The following is a 19504-nucleotide window of genomic DNA, read 5'->3' on the forward strand; positions in this document are numbered from 1 at the left end:
GTCTGAGTCGAGGGTGGTACAAGCTCCTTATCTACTTCGAGTTCCACATGATATTGCCCCGAGTATCCTTTCGGATGAGATTGCCTTTGCCCTCGGCCCAAAAAGGCCATAAAGTCGGCCTTCTCTTCCGGTGTATAATGACAGTCCTAAATATAAGACTTTGGTGTCGGGATATTGCTTCCGATCGAATGGGCATCGACGTACGCAGAAGACGTCGTCGGGGATTTCCTCGGGGTCAACGAACTTGTTGAACATCATCATGTGGGGAGCAGAACGTTCGCTGCCTCTGACGCATCCTCACAGCCTTGATATGGGTTGGTCTTCTCGTTCACGCCCAGACGCTCGAGGTTGTCCTTTGTCCAGATGATGTCTTCGAAATCGGCCTGAACCACATTTCATAGCCTCCCCCATTCCCCATCCCCATTCCCATTACTGAAATCAGGAGGAATGAGGCCTCTTCCCAATCGATTCTCTGAAAATCTCTGCATCATCACTGAGCTTCGTATGGCGCGTCAGGATTTTATGAAACGGCCCATGCGAATGAATGGATAGCTTAGAAATCTAGATCAATGCCGTGGCGTGTTTTCGTCAATGGACCGATGAACCAAACGCATCGGAATGCGGTCAAGTTCTTGAAAAGCATTGGCCCTTCAAAGCGATTGTGGTTCGGCTTCGAGGCGTACCCGTTCCGAACCCTTCGGCTTTTGGATCGTCGATATGCTTGGTCAACCGGTAGGATCATCATGCGATACCTTGATCCCGAATCGATTTAGGCCATGATATGATGATGATGGGGGAAGGGTTACATGGCTCCAATGGAAATGAGCTTCAATATGAGGAAGGGACACAGACCTTGTCAAAGCCCGGTGACCATGATCTATTTCTTGCGCAGTCTACGACGTATACCAAATTATTTATTTATTTATTTATTTATTTTTTTTAAAAAAAAAGTCTATACGTTGTTGCCATTAAGAGGGAATTAGTATCGTAAACTCTTTTTTATAGTACTGGCGGTACCAATTTCATGCACTGGCATCGTAATCTATTACCAAGGCAAAAAGGCATAAGCAGAATTCCGTCCCACGCAAATGTATCCACACACAACGCCAGAGATGCAAACCGCCGGCCCAGGACATACATATGAACCTGGCTCAGATTGAGAAGAGTAAGGGAGCTGTGGCCCTAGTAAACCCAACTGTTGAAAAGACAGGGCTAGCCAATCCATCCCGCGTGTCTATTTGGTTCGCTTACGCACCAGGCCCATCCATCCTCACCTTCCCCTTGATACTCTCCCACCGCGGCGTGAAACTCAGCACAAATGTAACGCACGCACACGCGATGCAGATCGCAAACGGCACCCTTAATCCGTCCATGTATGCGGCCAGGATGCCAGGGATGTCGCTCGCGTCAAACACTCTCCTCAGGTCTGTCGCGCCAGTCGCAAGCACCAGGCTTGCGTCCACGTTCGGTGCCTTGATGGGCAGTTCGTGAAGCATCTTGTTCGTGAACCCGGCTTGTGCGGCGGAGATGAAGACCGCGCCGCCGATGGTCTGGAAGAACAGGATTATCGCAGAAACGGAGCTGAGGTCTGAGGGCTTGACGATCGCTTGGCCCACGATCACGGGGATCTGAAAGATCAGCCCGAGCCCGATGCCCACGAGTGCTTGATACCCGATCCATTTGTCTGCCCCAGAGTGGATTTCCAAGGTGTAGATTAGTCCCGAGCCGATCGAGGCGAGGATCGATCCGAATGCCATGAGAGGGATGTATTGGCCCCATACCGTCAGAAGGCCGCCAGAGAACACCGTTAGAAGCGAGGCGCCAAGGACAAGCGGGAGGTTGTCGATGCCAGACTTAGCGGCGGAGACGTTGCGGGTCGCCTGAAAGTAGATGGGCAGGTAATACAAGAGGATGAAGAAGGCGCCTGCTACGGTAAAGATATAGGCAGACATAGCTGCAATTGTTCTCTGTTTGAGGAGACGGGGTTGTAGCAAGGCGCGGTCGCCCGAGAAGTACTCGATGACGACAAACGCGATAATGAGGACGCCGAAGAGGACCAGGACGGTAATGACGGAGCCAGATGACCAGGGTTTGGTCGCTCCACCCCACTGCATTGCTAACAGGTAGCACACGATGGCAGCCATGAGGGTAAATGTCCCCGGGAAATCCATCTGTAGGAGCTTCTCTTTCAAAGGAGCGGCTTGAGGACGAGCCGCTTTGGGAGTGCGGAAGAAGGCGAAAATAATGGCCGAAGCAACGCCGCCGATTGGAAGGTTAATATAGAAGCACCATCTCCAGGTGAGATTGTCTGTGAAGACACCTCCCAAGAGGGGACCGATGACAGATGCCACACCGAACGTAGCACCCATGACGCCGGTGAAAGCAGGGCGCTGTTTGGGTGGTGCGGAGAAGGCAATGATGGTGTACGATCCTGACGCGATGCCTGCCCCGCCCATGCCGGCAATGGCTCTTCCGACGATCAACGTGGTGGAATTGTTGGCGACAGCGCAGATGAGAGATCCCAGTTCGAAGATGAAGATGCTTGTCAGATACGAGATCTTGAGAGGGAAATATTTATACAATTTTCCCCATGTCGCTTGGAAGGAGCCGATGGTCAGGAAGAATCCGCTTCCGTACCAACCCACTTGGTCAAGAGAGTGGAACTGGTCAGTGATTCGAGGGATGGCTGTGGCCACGATGGTCATGTCCAATGCCACGAGGAAGATACTGCAAGCCAGTGCCACAACTATCATAGCTAGAGGGAAAGCTGAAGGATAGTCGGATGTGTCGATGCGGGAGATTTCGCGGCCCAGATTCTCGCCATCAACATCTTTCTCAATGACAGCCTTTTCAATTGCAATCGATTCGGGGGAATTGGAGTTGTGCCGGATGGTAACATCGACCTCGTCCTTTTGCTTTTCATCCTCACTGATCGGTAATGGTGGCTTGGAGAGATCACTTGTCGATGTTGAGGCCGAACTTTGAGAGGTTGGAGCGGTCGCCATTGCTCTAGATATTGAGGACAACGGCAATAGAAGGTATTCGAGGAAAGGGGGGAAGTCGAGAGTTTGTTGAAGAGGATTGCATTGAGACAGTGGAAGGGTCGAGGGCTACGGTGATATATGTATCCAACTCAACAGCCTATCGACTGCGAACAACCAGCATCAACGTCGTATAGGCATAAGGGTCATGCCAGCCCGAGCATTCACACAAACAACGACTCGAGAGAGGAAAGCGAATTCGTCCGTGTTTCAACCATTTGGATGAACAAAGCACACAACACAAGGAAACAAGAGAGAAAAAATGTGGACTCGCTAAAAGGAGGGAGTGAATCATAGCACCCAGTTGCATCGTATCAAACGATTAAAATTTGATGGAGATACGTCGTCGGGCACATGTTGGCGTCAACTTTCCACCGATAGACAAGGCTGTGGTGAAATAACAGCCCCTGAGAGGTCAAGACTCAGCTCGGTAAGGCTCTGATCCGCCATCCGAAGCGGTGACATTTCCTGATAAAGTTCCCGAAGATCAGGCAACAGCCAGGCCGTCAAAATCGAAGGGGAAAGTCACATTCACCGTTCTAGAATGGGCTCCAAAGAGGAAAGTCGAAAACTTTGAGCCGCCCACATGGTCGCATCGGCACTGGATGTGACACACGCTATACGAGGCTGGAATAGCGTGTGCCTTCTCTCTCAGCGCGTCGAATATGCCGGAACGTTCGAGCCTCGAAGATCCGAGAAGAGATGATGTCGTTATGTCGTGTAGCGAACCATAGTTGCCTTACCTGGACCTAGCCGCACATCGGAGATACGAACCCGAGTGCATTATTACCACTCTGGCATCTGGCATTTTGATTTTTTGCGTTCCAAGATTCGTGTAAAGGGAGATTAAGGTGGAACCGTTGCCTTTGTCCATCGATTGGCGAGTGGAGATGGATTCCTTAGTAATGCCGGCCTGTAAACGCCCACGCTCGTAATCCGGCCGAAACGTCGGTCGGACGAAACCTTGGCTGGACCCCTCAACTTCGACACCAAAGAAACAAAAAGCATTGGACTCATCAGTATGGCAGGATTGGTAAGCCACAAGGGCAAAGAACGTGAATGTTGCAAGTGGCCACAAGATGAAAATATGAGACGAGAAGAGAAATCTCGTCACCTGATGAGGCTAAACCTGTTATGGTATGAAAAGACCAATTGTCTGTCAGACAAAAAGCGAGTCGCTGACTTCTCTTGCTTCTCCCATCAACTTGGCGGAATCCCCTGTCGTCAGACAAAATGTGTTGATAATGTCCCTTGACCTGGACCGGCTATTGTGCGTAGTAGGCAGCGCAGTCCAAATGCTTACTATTCATCTGCTCTCAACCATCTTTGCCCTACAATGACATTCTAGAAGCATGGCTCATTGCTCAAGTGTCCTCCCAGATCATCCACCTACATCATAATCCAGGCTCGCCAGCAGTCAAACTCTAGAACTGCGAGGCTTTTAGAGACCAACCTGAGTCAGGCCCTCTTAGGATCAACTGCGCAGTCTCGGATTCCCACCCATCTTCCCTGCTGCGTATCCACGCCGGTCAAACCACCCTCCTCCTCTTCGTCTCTCCGGAGCGGACCTCCGTTGTATTGACCGCAATGTCTCGAACTGGAAGCATGTCCACTTCACCATACAATACTGATGCGGCCGGCCTTGGGTTCGACCATAATCAAGGCCCACCAAGGAAGAAGATGCGGAAGGGAACGAAGAGTTGTTTGGAGTGTCGGAGGAGAAAGATCAAATGCAACTTCGAACCTGGGAGGCCTGCCGTATGCAACGAGTGCTACGCTAGAGGCTCGACCTGTATCGATCAAGAGCACGGGGACATCCACACATACACGCAGTCCACTTCGGAGCAGTCATCGTACAGTTTGAGGGAAAGGGTGTCCCAGCTCGAAGACCTTGTTAAACAGGTGCTGAACCGTTTACCGGAGAAGGATACCAGTGCCCACGGTGACAGTTCCGCTCCGGAGTCCGATAAAAGCCAGCTCGATGCGCAGGCGGCTGAAGTCTTGAAAAGTCTCAAGAGCTCTTTGCGACAGGAAAATGCTAGCACCGAAGAGTCCATCGTTCTCCCGGGCGGCCTGCGAGATGACGCCCCAGCCTTGACACTGTTTGACAATGCCGTCATTGAGAGAAAAGAGAGCCAACCCGTGGTGTCACGAGCCCAGTACAACAAAACCAAAACACTTCTGGCAGCCTTGAATAAATTGCTTCCGTCCGCGAGTGACCTGGAAATTATTCTAGAACAATCCCACGAATGGTGGACGATATGGAGAAAGATGTTCCCCGAAATTACCGATAGTCGATGTGAAACCATCAGAGAATCTGTTTCGCATTCTTTGCGATCAGAGAAACCGGCCGAATTGGCCAAGATCATGCTTTGTATCGCAATCAGTATTCACCAACTACCGGGCCATTTCAATTGGTCGCGACTTCAAATCAAAGAGGAGCCCGCTGATCTGATGGAACGATATATTGCTACAGTCGACAAGCTGATCACTTCAGATGATGAGATTGCAGCCACCCTTGATGGCATTGAGTGCATGATGCTCGAAGCCAAGTATCATGTCAATATGGGGCGGCCTCGACGCGCGTGGCTACTATTTCACCGCGCCCTCGCCTTCGCCCAGTTATTGGGCATTCACAGGTTAGCAGCCCAGACGGACAAGACGTCCCTGGATTATCAGCGTTCGGTCAATATCTGGTGTCATCTTGTGTTGGGTGACAGATATCTATCTCTGCTGCTAGGTCTGCCATATTCTGTCAGTGAAAGCTTTGTCACTCCCTACATCCCCGTATCTGGACCTCGACCGGCGCTGGTCAACGATGGTGAACATTATGTAGGGAAAATGCTCCCTATAATTACCAAGATGATCGATCGAAACCAGAGTGTAGTCCCCATGGGTTACTCCGCGACTTTAAGGCTTGATCAAGAACTGGAGGAACTGCATAGCACTCAGGATCCTAGTTGGTGGGCAACGGACCTTATTCCTGGTAGTGCGGTTGAAGATCATTTCGATCGGTTACAGGCGCAGTTTTTCCATCACCAAGCAAAAGTCATGCTGCATATGCCGTTCATGCTCCGATCGTCTACCGACAAGAGATATCAATACTCTCACGCCGCCGCTTTGGACGGTGCACGAGAAATGATTCGAGTCTATAAGGCCCTACGAACTAACAAGGCCGTGGGTCCCTTCATCTGCAAATTGATTGATTTCCAGTCTTTTACTGGGGCCATGTTATTGTTGTTGAACTTGTGTGGATACTCACAACAACACCGCGGCAACAACGCCCAACAGACGGACCTGGAGCAAGACCAGCAGGACTCCGACCTCATCGACGAAACAATCACTCTGCTGAAAGACGCAGCCAAAGAACCCGGAGGTGTTGTCGCAGCACAAAGCGCTCAAGCACTAGAAATGCTCGCCCGTGTCCGCCAGGGCTGCGATGACGATGGTGCCAAAGAATGCAGAGGCGAAACCTGTCAAGTCTCAATCCCTTATTTTGGCACTATCTCCATTGGAACAGGCAAGCATTTCGTCCCCATCAAACCAGGCACATATGTGCAGCGCACGCAGGAGACGCCCGCAAACACGACAGTCCCAGCGGGCGGTGTATCCGCTAACACAGGGTTGCCAACTCCACCGTCAGTAGCTTCAAATAGCACGCAGCCGTCACCCCTGACGACAACAATCGACCGACAGGCAGTGCAATACTCTCAAGCCCGTCGACCGCCCGTTTACGAGTCGACAAACTACATCGCGCCAGGACTCGATCAAGCCTGGCCCGACACAGGCGACGACCCGTTCATTACATTTGATTCCTTCATGGCCTTCCCACCCCAACCACCCACCGATTTTCCCTCGGCGGGAGGCGTAAGCATATCTTCGTCCGGATCGGGTTTCACCCCGCAACCATCACATTCTCTACCGGGCCAGAGTAGTCCGTACAACAACTCTGGGACGACGCCGCAAAACGACCTCAATGCCTCGGTGGCTGCGGGTGGATTGGGCTCCATCGTGGCTCCCGGGTTCCCATTCGGTAGTTTCCCGTTCGGACAGAGCGGTGTGGATCTGGATCAGGGGTGGAATTGGTTTGGGGTGGATGCGCCTGTCATCCCCTGATTCTGATGGACGCGAAAAGATTCTTGGGACCCTTGGTTAGCTCGGGAAATGAAAGGGTACATAGTCAGCGTGCGCCTGGGATTTGGGCAATATGTTTGTGACACGAGGAGGGAGGGAGGGGAGGATACGCTCAACAAAAGTCCACTCTATTTTGCCCCGCGGCTGGAGCGACGGAGCCGGTAGGCCATGATATTGGCGTTTACATTGAACTGGATTGATCTTGGTCTTGATGTTGATGGTGTTGTTGATGGGGTCTTACTGTACCACTGTATGGGAATCTATGACAAAAAGTCACTTCGGGAGATATCGACATGTCCCAATCCGCAGTACCTATGTACGGAGTAATGTAAATACTACCAAGTCTGCAGACAGACTTCAAAGCGCTCAAGCATCCATCCAACCCAACCCATAAAAATCCAAACCCGTCAATTTTACCCTGCCTGCTATCAAGGTAGGTAGGCGCATTGTACCCGTATATGTCCAATGTGCAATGCCCGAAACTCCTCCATAAATGGCCAGAAGAATATCTCCCTAATTATAATGCGTGCTCCATCTGTGTTTTTCCCATGGGTATCTCAATGCCGTTCTTTTGTGTCGTTCCGTTGGTCCGTTTTTATTATCATTTCCCGATCATTATGCTGCTGGCTTGCTTGCCATTCGTCCTTTTTTTCCATTTCCATTTCCATTTCCATTTCCATTTCCATTTCCATTTCCGTATTACCTGTATAGATTCATTTGTTCATTTGTTCTCGTTGTATGCTGTTGTCGTCGCGTCGTATGCACATATGGAAGTACTGTGTATCCTTCCCTTTTGCTGGAGTTTGAATAATGTTGCATGTAGTGAGTCGGTCGTCTCGTTTTTGATGTTCGGCCGGGCGGTCGCTCGGTGAAAAATCATCTCCAGCCATTCCCGACACGGCCTCCCCGTTCACCGCCGTTGCCGTTATTTCCATTGCCCCAGTCGTTTGAGTTGCCACCGTTCTCTCCCCAATTCCAGCCGGCCCATCCACCATTGCCGTTGGTGGCGGTGCTCCAAGGCGCGCCGCTCCAGGATCCAGATGAAGGCCATGAGGTGTAGGATGCAGCTGGAGCTGTGGTCGCTTGAGTGCTAGTGATCAAAGTCTTTGGGACAGAGCTCTCCGTAGACAGAGTAGAGCTTGGAGTAGTTGCGACCGGGGTACTCGACAGGCTGGTCACTGACGTGCTTTCCGTTGAAGTCGTTGTCTCGCTGGAGGAAGTGAGTGTGAAGAACGTCGTGGCTGAGGGGGTTATGGCTGTCACTGATTCGGTTGGAGTGGCTGTTTGCACAGCTGTAGACAGAGTGGTCGCGGTGGAGGTCGGAGGTGGTGCAACGGCACCGTTTTCGGTATACACCCGCAAACTGTTAATGAGCCAGTACGTATCCTGGAAAGCTGAAGGGTTATTTTGCACAAAATCCTGGCAAGTCGATGCCTGGGTCGAGCAAGTGGCATCAGTGGACCATACCTGGCCCGCCCAGTCGCCGCAGAAGGTGACGTCAAAGACCAATTGCTGGTCCTTGACGTGCTCGTCGATATCGCAAGCGCCAGCGAATTGGCCTTGGGGAAGACCCCAATTTGATGGGTCGGGACTGCCGCTTGAGATATCAGAGGGGATGCTGTTCCTGGGGAAGAACCAGATGCTGATAGCGTCGCTCGTCCATTCGGTCGCGTAGACACCACCACCGTTGGAGTTGAAACCGTTGCCGAAGCTGCTAGTGTCTTGACTGCGAATGGCACAACCGGCATTGGTAGCCTGGTCGGGAGCATTGGTGTCACAGTCATCCGTCTCGAGCGTGCCGGAGAAAGCTCCTGTGCTAGTAATCGAACATCCCGCGTTCGTGTGCATAGCCATGTTGTTGGCATTTTGACTGTTGACTCCTTCAATGATGTCAATCTCTCCGTTGTTTGGCCAATCCGGCCCCAGCATCCAAAAGGCCGGCCATGTCCCGCATGCGCCTGCTGGCATGTGTTCAAGATCGAGGATAACGAGGCCGTGATTGTATGTTTTCTTGGTGCTTAGCCGAATACTGTCTCGACCACGACCGGAGGCAACGTTTGTGGAATCGACGCCCATATAGACGGTCCCGTTGTCGGCTTGGTATAGGCCAGAACTCGTAGCTTGGTCGTAGGAGATGTAGTTAACATAGCCGTTTGTCGGATCGTTGCCCTTTGCCAAAAGTTAGTCATCGCCAATTCCTCACGCGGTTGGGAGCATCGTACCGTAAAGAAGTCAAACATATCTGCAAAGGAAGAGGAAGAATAGTCATCTTCTAGGAGATAAGCCGCGGAAGCAGCTGATGCCAGGACGGCCAAAGTGGTGACTGAGACGCGCATATTGCAATGTCGATATTGTGGGGACTCGGAGACGAACGAGATGTGGAAAGAATGGACTGAAGAATGCCATGGTGAAAGCGAAGAACAGCACCCATATATAATGATCCTTCCATCCTCACGACGAGCGGCATAACAAGCGAGGCTGGTGAAGATTGAAGAAACGCAGACGACGATAGACGAGAAATCGGCGCGCTGGGAAAAGCTCTTGTTGACGCTTCCACGACCTTACCAGTGAGAGTCAGGGACATGGGTAGATCACGTCAACCAACAAGAGAAGAGAACAGGTATAGAAGTGGAGAGGGAAATGCCATGGCAACGATGCAGTTGGTCCTGCTCAGACCGGGACCCGTACTAGGCGTGGTGTCATTGGAGGCTGGGAATCCTGCGAGGCGCAAAACCCTGAAGATTGGCGAGAGGTCGGGGGATCGACGCTAAACACCACGAGGAACCAGACTCGCAATAGCACGCAACATGATGGCACTAGGTCCCCATGGCTGGTTCATCTGGCCAATGACAGAGCGGTGTCGCCGTCGATGGCTTGGAGCAAAACGCGCTTGTCATAAAGGCAGGATTGAGGCTGAATGTCTCAAGCCATCTTCCGCGACGAACATAGACCGGCAAGCATGTCACCCCCTCCTCTCGAAGATGGTGGGCTAAGGTCGCCTCGCCGATAACCGACCCCGGGAGTTCGCCCGTATCTTGTCCCAGGATTCGTCCGCCCCAAGATACATATCCCAGATCCAGCAATGACGTCGAGCCGAGTGGTGTTTATCTCTGAACGACAGCTTGAACAGTTCCCCCACGACTTACCGGGGGTGTAACGGGGGACATGTCGAGCCAGGTGGGAAGTCATTCGGCCGCGGTGACGCTGGACCTTTGGGCGCAACTCGGTCGCGTGCGAAGGTGTCTTCGTTCGAGGAGGAGGAGGATGGAGGGGAATGGAGGAGGGGGGTCGAGAGGTCTGTTTGGAAGAGTGAGGATTGAATTGAAGCTGGAGCTCGAATAGAGTTTGGCGGGAAATTAAGCACTAGTCCCAAACAGGAATGGGAGACGAGACCAGCCAAGTCGGGGGCGAAATGCCGAGTAGCTGGATCGAGGCACGCCAACAAAGTTGGAACGCGCCCAGGAGGCTCGTATGCAAACACCAGCTATTATTTTCTTTTCATGTGCCTTCATCAAAGTCATCAAACACCTAAAAATACATCTCTGGAAGATTGTCCCTTTTTGTCTGCCCGTCTTGGACCTCTGTTGACTTCTGGCCATCTCTGAGGCCTCCCTATGTTCGAGTCCAAAGTCCCTTCCTTGCGGTCTCCCTCTGCGTGGGCCAGCCGAGGTGTTTGGTGCGAGTTCATGTTCAAAATCCAAGTCGAGAATCAGTCCCTTTGAAGATTTTTAGACCTTTGAGCCTTCCTGCGGCACGTAGGTGTTCGACCATGTCGCCCGATTCGGCTTGAGAAATCTCGCCAGCCCTGCATATGGCGTGTTGACGGGTGATTCGCCGGTGAACAGGAACATGTCATATAGCCACCCACCAAAGGTGCATCCAAAGAAAGGCGCAACCATAGGCACCTATGGGAGTGGTTAGCGAAGAACCCCAACCTGCCGGGGTGATGGTGAATCTTACCCAGAAGTAATAATCGCCGGCCGTCCACACATGTGGGCCGTATCCCAGCATGTACGACATCAGTCTCGGACCAAAGTCTCGAGCCAGGTTGATCGCATAGCCGGTTTCCCAACCACTGTCGAAGGAACGAAGAGTCAGTGCCGATCCTTTGGCCGGAATGCTCCACAACTTACAAGCAAGCGCCGATGCCAAAGATGACGAAGAATAGCCCCAGGGGTGTCAGGTTTCCAGCTCCCAGATTGCCGTCGTCCTTGAGTGCATAGATCAAGAACATGAGGATAGCGCTGGCGATGAACTCGGAGAAGAATTGTCCAGTCTTGGTCATAAAGGCAGCTGGGTATGTGCAGAATATACCCGCAGTCGCAGTATCCGAATAGCCAGGGACCGTTCGGATGTGAGCCCCTCCTTCAAAGACGTCAATGGCCGACTTATAGTTGGCGTAGACCACCCCAGAGGCACACAAGGCTCCCAGAGTCTGAGCCACCATATAGATAGGGAATTTTCGCCAGGGGAACTTGCGGAAAACTGCCTATTTTGCGAATCAGTACGAAATTATCTCCTTAGAATATTGAGTGGTAGATTCGAGAAATCTTCGTCCATACATTGGCGAACGTTACTGCGGGATTTAAATGTGCTCCCGAGATGCCAGCGGTGTAAACTCCTAGCATAACGCCCAACCTTTGCAGAATTAGCGACAATTTGGGGGGGAGCGGACAGTGGTTTCTACTCACCCCCAACCCCAGGAGATCGACTGGTAGTCACCTTTAGTGCCGTTACTGAGGACGACTTGAGCCACGACGCCATCGCCGAACAGAATCAGGATGAAGACGCCAAAAAACTCGGACAACGGCTCCCGCATGAAATGCCGGACCCGGCTCCAGACCAGATCTGGCTCAGACTGGACCACATCTTCCTGCGGGACTTTGTGATCGACCAGAGGGCCATGTTCCGCGTATGCCGGCTGGCCCTCGACCGTGGTATGACGGTATTCATGAGGATGGTGGAATACCCCATGCTCATTATGGGTGGCAGGAGGAGTAGACGAGAGGGATTCTTTCTCGAGGGCCATGATGCCGGCGTCCTGAACCTTGGACGAATTCGCAGGGAGGGAAAGCGAGAGGGACTGAATCTGGTCAGGAGGAGCCATTTGAGTCAGCTCCCCAGGGCGAGGCAGGCCATACTCTTATCAACTTTCCTTGGGGCCCCAGCGGTGGTGACGACCGGGGTCAGAACCGCAATTTTGCATACAGCACCAGGTCGAAGCTCGGAGGCGGGCGGGTACCAACCAGTCAGGGTGAAGGAGGATTGGAGACATTTGGTTGCCATCGAGAGGCGAGGTTGCATGCAGGCGGAACCAAGTCGGTGGAGGTGATGAGGTACAAAAAGCATGTATCACGCACGAATGGAAAGACTTGCTGGCCCAACTGGGATGATCGATCTCGGGCCCAGGAAGCCCGAAGGCCAGGTCAACTTGACTTGGGCTCCTGGGGGAGGTCAGCAGCAAAGCTGTTGGAAATCTGGAGAGTCTGGGGAGCCTTGCGGATGGGCGTGGCAAGGGCCATGCTGGGCACGGGACCAGGTTGGTTCGTTCGATGGATGCATCAGAGGATCGAGTACTGCTTGCGAACGTGTCGTCCAGACTCCATACTCCCCCCTGACTTTCCGTACAGTCAGTCTGCTAATGGACGCGAGGCATAAACCGGCCAACGAGAAGCTCGGGAGAGGTCTGACCGAGGCTGACGTTCCACAGGCCATTTCTCTCCTCTCCTCCTTTCTCTTTTCTTGCCCCCCCAGCCACCCAGTCCCTGCTGAATTCTTCTTCCCCTTTGGGAATTGCTTGCCCACGTGAATGGACGCCGTACGAGGCCTGCTTATGATTAATCATCGCCACTCGGTGCACAATCATCAGCAGCCTTTGTACCAACTCGAGTGACTGATCGAGTATCGTACCGTCTTAACCTAGAGAAGAGCCACCGCCGGGGTCGAATCCTCTAGGGTCGGTAGATCTAGATCTCTGTCCGAGCGCCTGGGCCGGTGCTGCACGTCTGCACTCTGCCGTAGTTTTAAAATAGTGATAGCGATTCCTGTTGATGGTCGCCAGGACACTTGCCGGCTCTCGAATGTGAACGTGGCAACCCCTCCGTCCGCGAGAAACAGTCATATCGGGTGTACAAAATCCCCCGAATCCAGAGGCGGAGCAGGAGAGACAGGAACAAGCGGCAAGACAGCGCTCTCGTATCTCCATCATGCTGCCATTCTACCCCGCAGAATGCTCCCGTACTGGTCAAGACCGCCCCGAAACAAGGGGGCTGGCATGCCAAATCCCATCCACCAGCGAGTGACAGTCTCTGGCGCCCCGTTGCTCCCTCACGCCGAGCAACGCCACCGTCCCCCTTGGACCGTCCACTATTGCTTCGTATACTTGTACGCTTTTCTGATGTTGCTCAGCTCAGCCTCTCCACAGAGCTGCCGAGAGCTGCCGCCTGGATGAGAAGCTCGAGCTCGGACATGGCATTGGGCCCGTGCTGCGCTACCCGGTGCCGATGTTGCACTCGCAGTGCTGGGCGAAAGAAAGCTGCCTTGTCAACCCCCTCTTTGTTCTTTCACGTTCGAATCAAGGTGTGGTTGGCCTGACGTGCATTAGCCGTCTCGTAGTTGACGGGATTGACGCCGCCATGCAAGCCTTCTGCCCGTTCTGCTTCTTCCGTGGCGGCCGTTTGCCCCTAGACGATGCTAGGCCATATATCATGCGTCTCGAACCTGGATCGGCATGTCGCTGATTGAATCGAGCAGAGTCTCAACGGCGCTCTGGCATTCTTGGCCGTCTGGGGGACGGAATTGACTCGAGCGCGACTGATCTTTGACACATCGCTCTCCCAGCTCGCGTGGGCAAGCCACGGTCTCCCCGAAAACCCCGGATTCCGCACGGGTCCCAGTGATTGATTGTCTCTGCATCTCGGGGTCTGACATGCCGAGCCGAAGATAGCTTCGAGAAAGTTGAACCACCAGAAAGTCAAAGATTTCATCACCGGCTCTTTAGAGCTTGTCGAAAAGACCTGATCATTGCTCGAGAGCTCCATCCCCAAAAGAAGAAAAAGGAACTACCGAGCTCTCTGCCTTCGACAACATCATACATTCCAGCTAAGCCTTTCACATTGCAATTCTGCACTCGAGCTGATTGGATGTTGGCCACAATCAGCAGCAAGATGGGCGACACCACCAAGTCCTCTCACGAGACGTTCGTGGGCTCCATCGACCAGGGCACGACGAGCACCCGGTTTCTGATCTTCAATCGCAATGGTGAGGTGATTGCCTCGCACCAGATGGAATTCAAGCAAATCTATCCGCATCCTGGGTAAGTCCCGACGCCTTCGCCCCCTGTTGCCACCGATATGGAAAGCGAGATGGTGTGATGTTTCTGATCCCGTTCCCATATAGCTGGCATGAGCACGATCCACTCGAAATCATTTCGTCGGTGGAGCAGTGCATCGATGGTGCCGTCCAGGACCTGGAGACCCAGGGCCACGCAAGTGCGAATATCAAAGCCGTGGGGATCACAAACCAACGTGAGACAACTGTAAGGCAATCCTTCCCTCCCTCCCCCTCCCCCTCTCGCTCAGTTGTCTACTCGTTTGCGAGCCAATCAATGCCACCTCTGACTCGCTTCCGCGCGGACGGAATCTAGGTCGTCTGGAACCACGAGACTGGCGAGCCATTGTACAATGCCATAGTGTGGACCGACACTCGTACACAGGCCCTCGTCCGTAAACTCAAGCATCGATTGGGATCAGACCAACTTCAAGAGCTCTGCGGTCTTCCATTGTCGACGTATCCTTCGGTTGGGAAGTTACTATGGCTTCTCGACAACGAGCCCAAGGTGAAAGAGGCCTACGACAAAGGCATCCTGGCCTTCGGCACCATTGACGCGTGGCTGGTCTACAAGCTTAACGGGGGGCCCAAGAAGAATGTGTTTGTATCTGACCCGACCAATGCTTCGCGAACCATGTTCATGAACCTGAAAACCTTGGATTACGACGAGTCACTCATTGATTTCTTCCGGCTGGACCAGAGCAAGATTCACTTCCCCAAGATTACACGGTCGTCAGATCCGGAGGCGTACGGACGTCTAGAGTTGAGTGTGCTGAAAGGCACCCCCATTACTGGCTGCCTGGGCGATCAATCAGCCGCCCTGGTCGGCCAGAAGGGATTTACGCCCGGATTGGCCAAAAATACCTATGGCACGGGTTGCTTCCTCTTGTACAACGTCGGTGAAAAGCCGGTCTTCTCCACCCACGGGCTTCTCGGCACGGTTGCCTATGACTTTGGCGAAGGGAAGCGGATGTACGCGCTCGAGGGCAGTATCGCCGTGGCGGGATCCAGCGTCAAGTTCTTGGTGGACAATTTTGGATTTGTGGAGTCCTCCAGCAAGATAAGTCAATTGGCTGCCACGGTGGACGACAACGGTGGTTGCGTGTTCGTCACCGCATTCAGTGGATTGTTTGCCCCATACTGGATTGATGATGCGAGAGGAACCATCTGTAAGAGTCTCGGTCTCTGCGCGTCAGTTTTGATGCTGATTCTATCTCATCCAGACGGTATAACTGCCTACACTCAACGCGGACACATTGCGCGGGCCACGCTCGAGGCAACATGCTTCCAAACAAAAGCAATCCTCGATGCTATGGAGAAAGATTCGGGCGCCAAACTTGCTGAGCTGGCCGTCGATGGCGGTATGAGCAACTCTGATTTGACCATGCAGGTATGTCGCAGGCTTGTAGACTTAACCTTTGAGGTCTGGATGGGAGCTGACCGTTATCAGACACAAGCAGACCTGATTCAGATCCCTGTGCGGCGGCCACAAATGCGGGAGACCACCGCTCTGGGAGCCGCTATTGCTGCCGGTCTGGCCGTCGGAGTGTGGGACAGCATTGAGGAGTTGAAAGACATCAATGTCGAGGGTAGCACTGTGTTCAAACCACAGTTGCACGAAGCCAAGAGTAAGGAGATGTTTGAGAGATGGGAAAAAGCAGTTCAGATGTCAAAAGGTTGGTCGTCTTAAAGAGAAGATTGATGGAACTATTAAGTCTTGACTCGCGGCTCGCCGAGCCGGAAAGCCGCCACACTAATGATGCTTAGAATTGACAGCATCACTTCCCCCTGTCCTCGCTTTCTAGCACATCATCGTGCTACATGTCTTGTTGAAACCCTCTTATTGCCTCAAGAGCCCGGTCCCAACAGGACCGGCATACGTTGCAAACATCTGGCCGCCGCCCTTTGACTGACCGACTCTTGGAGCTTGGTGCTGACAGGGTCGTTGCTGCAGCTCTGGTTATGATGCAGACGGCATCACGGCTAGCCAGTGGTTGATTGCCGTTGGGCACAAGCGGCGGCATCAAGATCTCGAAGTGCCCAAAGCGCATACATCGGAGTTCTCTCAGGCGCCAGATCTGCCAAGCTCGGAGTTGTGTGCGAGACATTTATCGTCATTACATCTCTGATACTCGGGTCGTAGCCACCGCGTTTGCCGGTTCTTTGCGCGCTGCGGTATCGGCCGATTCCCTGCATTACATCAGTTTTCGCCGTATTTGAAGTGATTTTTCCGCCATGGAGTCGGCTATTCGGCACTGGTTGACCACTTGATTACCCCAAAAGCCCACCGCTTCAGCAGTCGCGCGACGAACTTTTGATGCAGCCACACTTTGGAGACGCAGTTTGCATGCAACAATGTCTCTGCTTCCTGCTCTTGCCCAATTTCCCTTATCTTTGGCATATTCCTGGAAGAAATCCCACTCGTTACCTCGTTTCCAAGACTCGGCAGCCAGGACCAATGCTCGCGAGACTACATACCCATCATGTCGAGTCAGAACATATCGGAATACGAGAAGGACGTCATAGAGAACCGGTCCGACGGTGAAAAGAATCTCCAACATACTTCGTTCCCAGAACTCAAACAAGTCACCAGCAATGCGCTGAGCAGGATCACCTCACGCCTCAGCGCTCGAGATATCGTCGATCCCGGGCCCCCTCCAGATGGGGGCTTCAAGGCATGGCTGCAAGTCGCCATGGGGTGGGTTGTCTGCTTCTGTACCTGGTATGTGGATGTCCGGCTAGAGCCGGAACCCTTTGCAGCCTTGGGTTGAACAAACCGCTCATGCCTTTCCCAGGGGATACATCAATTCGTTTGGCGTCTTTCAAACTTATTACACCGAGAAGTTGGGCGAATCTCAATCAACCATCTCTTGGGTGGGTTCCGTTCAGCTGTGGATTGTCTTCTTCGTGAGCACGTTCTCAGGTCGGGCACTGGACGCCGGGTTATTCATTCCGACCTTACTGATTGGATCCATCGTCCAAGTCATCGGCATCTTCATGACGAGTCTGTGCAAGGAGTTTTGGCAGCTTGTGCTTGCGCAAGGCCTCTGCACAGGATTGGGGAGTGGGATATTTTTCTGTCCGACTATGGGCCTTGTGACGACGTATTTCAAGAAGAATCGAGGACTCGCTGTGGCCATTGTGTCGACCGGCAACTCGGTGGGTGGCGCCGTGTATCCCGTGCTTGTGCGTCAGCTTCTTCCAACGATCGGATATGCATGGACTATTCGCGTGCTCGGGTTTATGAATCTGGGATTGCTTTCGATGGCCCTGGCATTCATGCGTCCGAGATTGCCTCCTCGAAAATCCGGGCCGATTGTCGAGTGGAGGGCGTTCTATGAAGTGCCATATGTCTGTGTTCTCCTGGGCATGTCGCTCGTCTTCGGCGGGCTATTCTTCTCCTACTATTTCATTGGCTCGTTCGGTCGCGACGTTCTGAACATGAGCTATTCCAACTCACTGATCTTGCTCATCATCTTCAACGGGGCCGCTGTACCAGTTCGACTTGTCACGGGCTTCATCGCGGATCGGTTCATGGGTCCCCTGAACGCGATGGTCCCGCTCCTCTTCATCAACTCGCTTTTTGCATTTAGCTGGATTGCAGTAAATTCGCAAACCGGCATGTATGTGTTTGCAACGTTCTATGGGTTCTCAGCGGGCGCTTTTCAGTGTCTCTTTCCGACAACGGTGACGAGTTTGAACAACGACTTGAGTAAAAATGGTGTCAGGATGGGTATGGCGTTCTCATTGTTCAGTTTTGCAGGACTTGCTGGACCTCCGATCGGAGGGGCATTGTTGACGACGAACGGGGGGGGACGAGGCGGATATCTGGTTGCACAGATATGCCTCGGTGTACTTACGGGGCTGGGTGCTTGTTTGATGTATGCCGCCCGCGTGTATAAAGTCGGTTGGAGTTGGAAGATAAAGTGTTAAAGCAGGGTCAAGAAGGGAGTGCAGAAAGAGATTAGGAGTCGGTCACGGTCCGCCGTGGCCAACAGCCTCATCATCTCATCCAGCTCCACCAGCTCTGTGTCACGGTGCTCGTGATAGTTTGACATCTTGACTCTTACGGCGGGTGTTGAGGCGGCTTTACCAAAGTAGGCAGCCCTGCGCAACGTTTCAAAACCTCCAAGGGCATGGCGATGGCGATGGCGGTGGCGATAGAGACGGCGTATGGCGTGGAGGATGGCAAGGTGATGGGTTGTCCTCTAATCGCTCTCATTCGACGGTTGCAGTATGATGTGCTGAGATTTGCAGTCGGCTAGAAGGAAGAGGGATCACCCCCAGCGGGAAAGACACCAAGCAGGCGGAACAGCAGCACGATCTAGTCAGTCAGTACCTCGTACTCGACATGCGCCAACAGAAGCCCTCAACGGCATTTAGAGGAGAGTTCGACACGAACTTTTGCTAGCTTGGAAGAGAAAAAGGGACAAAAAAGACGGGTTGGCGGGACTTTAGACATGGTGTGTTGTATATTCTCTGTAGGATTGACTTTGATTGCGGCATCTGAGGTGAAATGACGCGAGACCTTCCAGGCCTCGTGTTCGGGAGCCAAGCTTTGGATCTTGATCCGTTGGAATAGAAGCACCAGGGGTAGTCAGGAGAATTTCAATTCATAGAGAAGACGACGATAGCACCAATAGTGATTGTGAAGGGGGAGGTAGCTGAGAGGATCACTCTTTCACTGGCGTGTACCGAGTAGTGGCTCCGTAGCCTGCGCAGCCTCCACTCGCGGTTTAGGCCTCCAGAGCCCACCAGCCTCACCAGCCACATTGTCCATCGCCGAGTCAAAGCCAAGATGAGTACGGAGTGAATACGAGTAGGTGATCTCGCTTAACGATCAGCTTCCTTTCACGTCACCTAAACGCTCCCTTACTTTTATGACGAGGATTTCATCGAGATGGGGATGATTGACAGCGTGCTCGATGGGAATTGCGAGCCCTTGGACGTTCAACGACTAAAAGACGCGGCCTCAACCTCCGCATTCTTGACAGAACAAT

General features: G+C 52.9%; 6 protein-coding genes across 6 annotated transcripts; 3 read left to right on the forward strand and 3 right to left on the reverse strand.

The window, feature by feature from the left end:
• Positions 1-1247: 1247 nt before the first annotated feature.
• Positions 1248-3005, reverse strand: Z519_00258 (uncharacterized protein; the record flags this gene model as incomplete). The annotated part of the gene is made up of 1 exon (XM_016758017.1): positions 1248-3005. The coding sequence occupies one exon, from the start codon at positions 3003-3005 to the stop codon at positions 1248-1250; it is 1758 nt and encodes a 585-aa protein (XP_016625266.1).
• A 1623-nt stretch (positions 3006-4628) lies between these two features.
• On the forward strand, positions 4629-7157 carry Z519_00259 (uncharacterized protein; the record flags this gene model as incomplete). Its single annotated transcript, XM_016758018.1, has 1 exon — positions 4629-7157. The coding sequence occupies one exon, from the start codon at positions 4629-4631 to the stop codon at positions 7155-7157; it is 2529 nt and encodes an 842-aa protein (XP_016625267.1).
• An 894-nt stretch (positions 7158-8051) lies between these two features.
• On the reverse strand, positions 8052-9511 carry Z519_00260 (uncharacterized protein; the record flags this gene model as incomplete). The annotated part of the gene is made up of 2 exons (XM_016758019.1): positions 8052-9344; positions 9398-9511. 2 exons carry the CDS (start codon positions 9509-9511, stop codon positions 8052-8054), a joined length of 1407 nt encoding a protein of 468 aa, XP_016625268.1.
• Positions 9512-10903: 1392 nt separating this feature from the next.
• On the reverse strand, positions 10904-12204 carry Z519_00261 (uncharacterized protein; the record flags this gene model as incomplete). Its single annotated transcript, XM_016758020.1, has 5 exons — positions 10904-11080; positions 11136-11250; positions 11309-11664; positions 11738-11813; positions 11867-12204. The coding sequence occupies 5 exons, from the start codon at positions 12202-12204 to the stop codon at positions 10904-10906; spliced, it is 1062 nt and encodes a 353-aa protein (XP_016625269.1).
• A 2137-nt stretch (positions 12205-14341) lies between these two features.
• Positions 14342-16194, forward strand: Z519_00262 (glycerol kinase; the record flags this gene model as incomplete). The annotated part of the gene is made up of 5 exons (XM_016758021.1): positions 14342-14490; positions 14574-14712; positions 14821-15673; positions 15728-15894; positions 15955-16194. 5 exons carry the CDS (start codon positions 14342-14344, stop codon positions 16192-16194), a joined length of 1548 nt encoding a protein of 515 aa, XP_016625270.1.
• A 793-nt stretch (positions 16195-16987) lies between these two features.
• Z519_00263 (uncharacterized protein) lies at positions 16988-18437 on the forward strand (the record flags this gene model as incomplete). The annotated part of the gene is made up of 2 exons (XM_016758022.1): positions 16988-17226; positions 17300-18437. 2 exons carry the CDS (start codon positions 16988-16990, stop codon positions 18435-18437), a joined length of 1377 nt encoding a protein of 458 aa, XP_016625271.1.
• Positions 18438-19504: the final 1067 nt, after the last annotated feature.

The sequence above is a fragment of the Cladophialophora bantiana genome, assembly GCF_000835475.1.
Source record: "Cladophialophora bantiana CBS 173.52 unplaced genomic scaffold supercont1.1, whole genome shotgun sequence".
NCBI classification, from domain to species: Eukaryota; Fungi; Ascomycota; class Eurotiomycetes; order Chaetothyriales; family Herpotrichiellaceae; genus Cladophialophora; species Cladophialophora bantiana.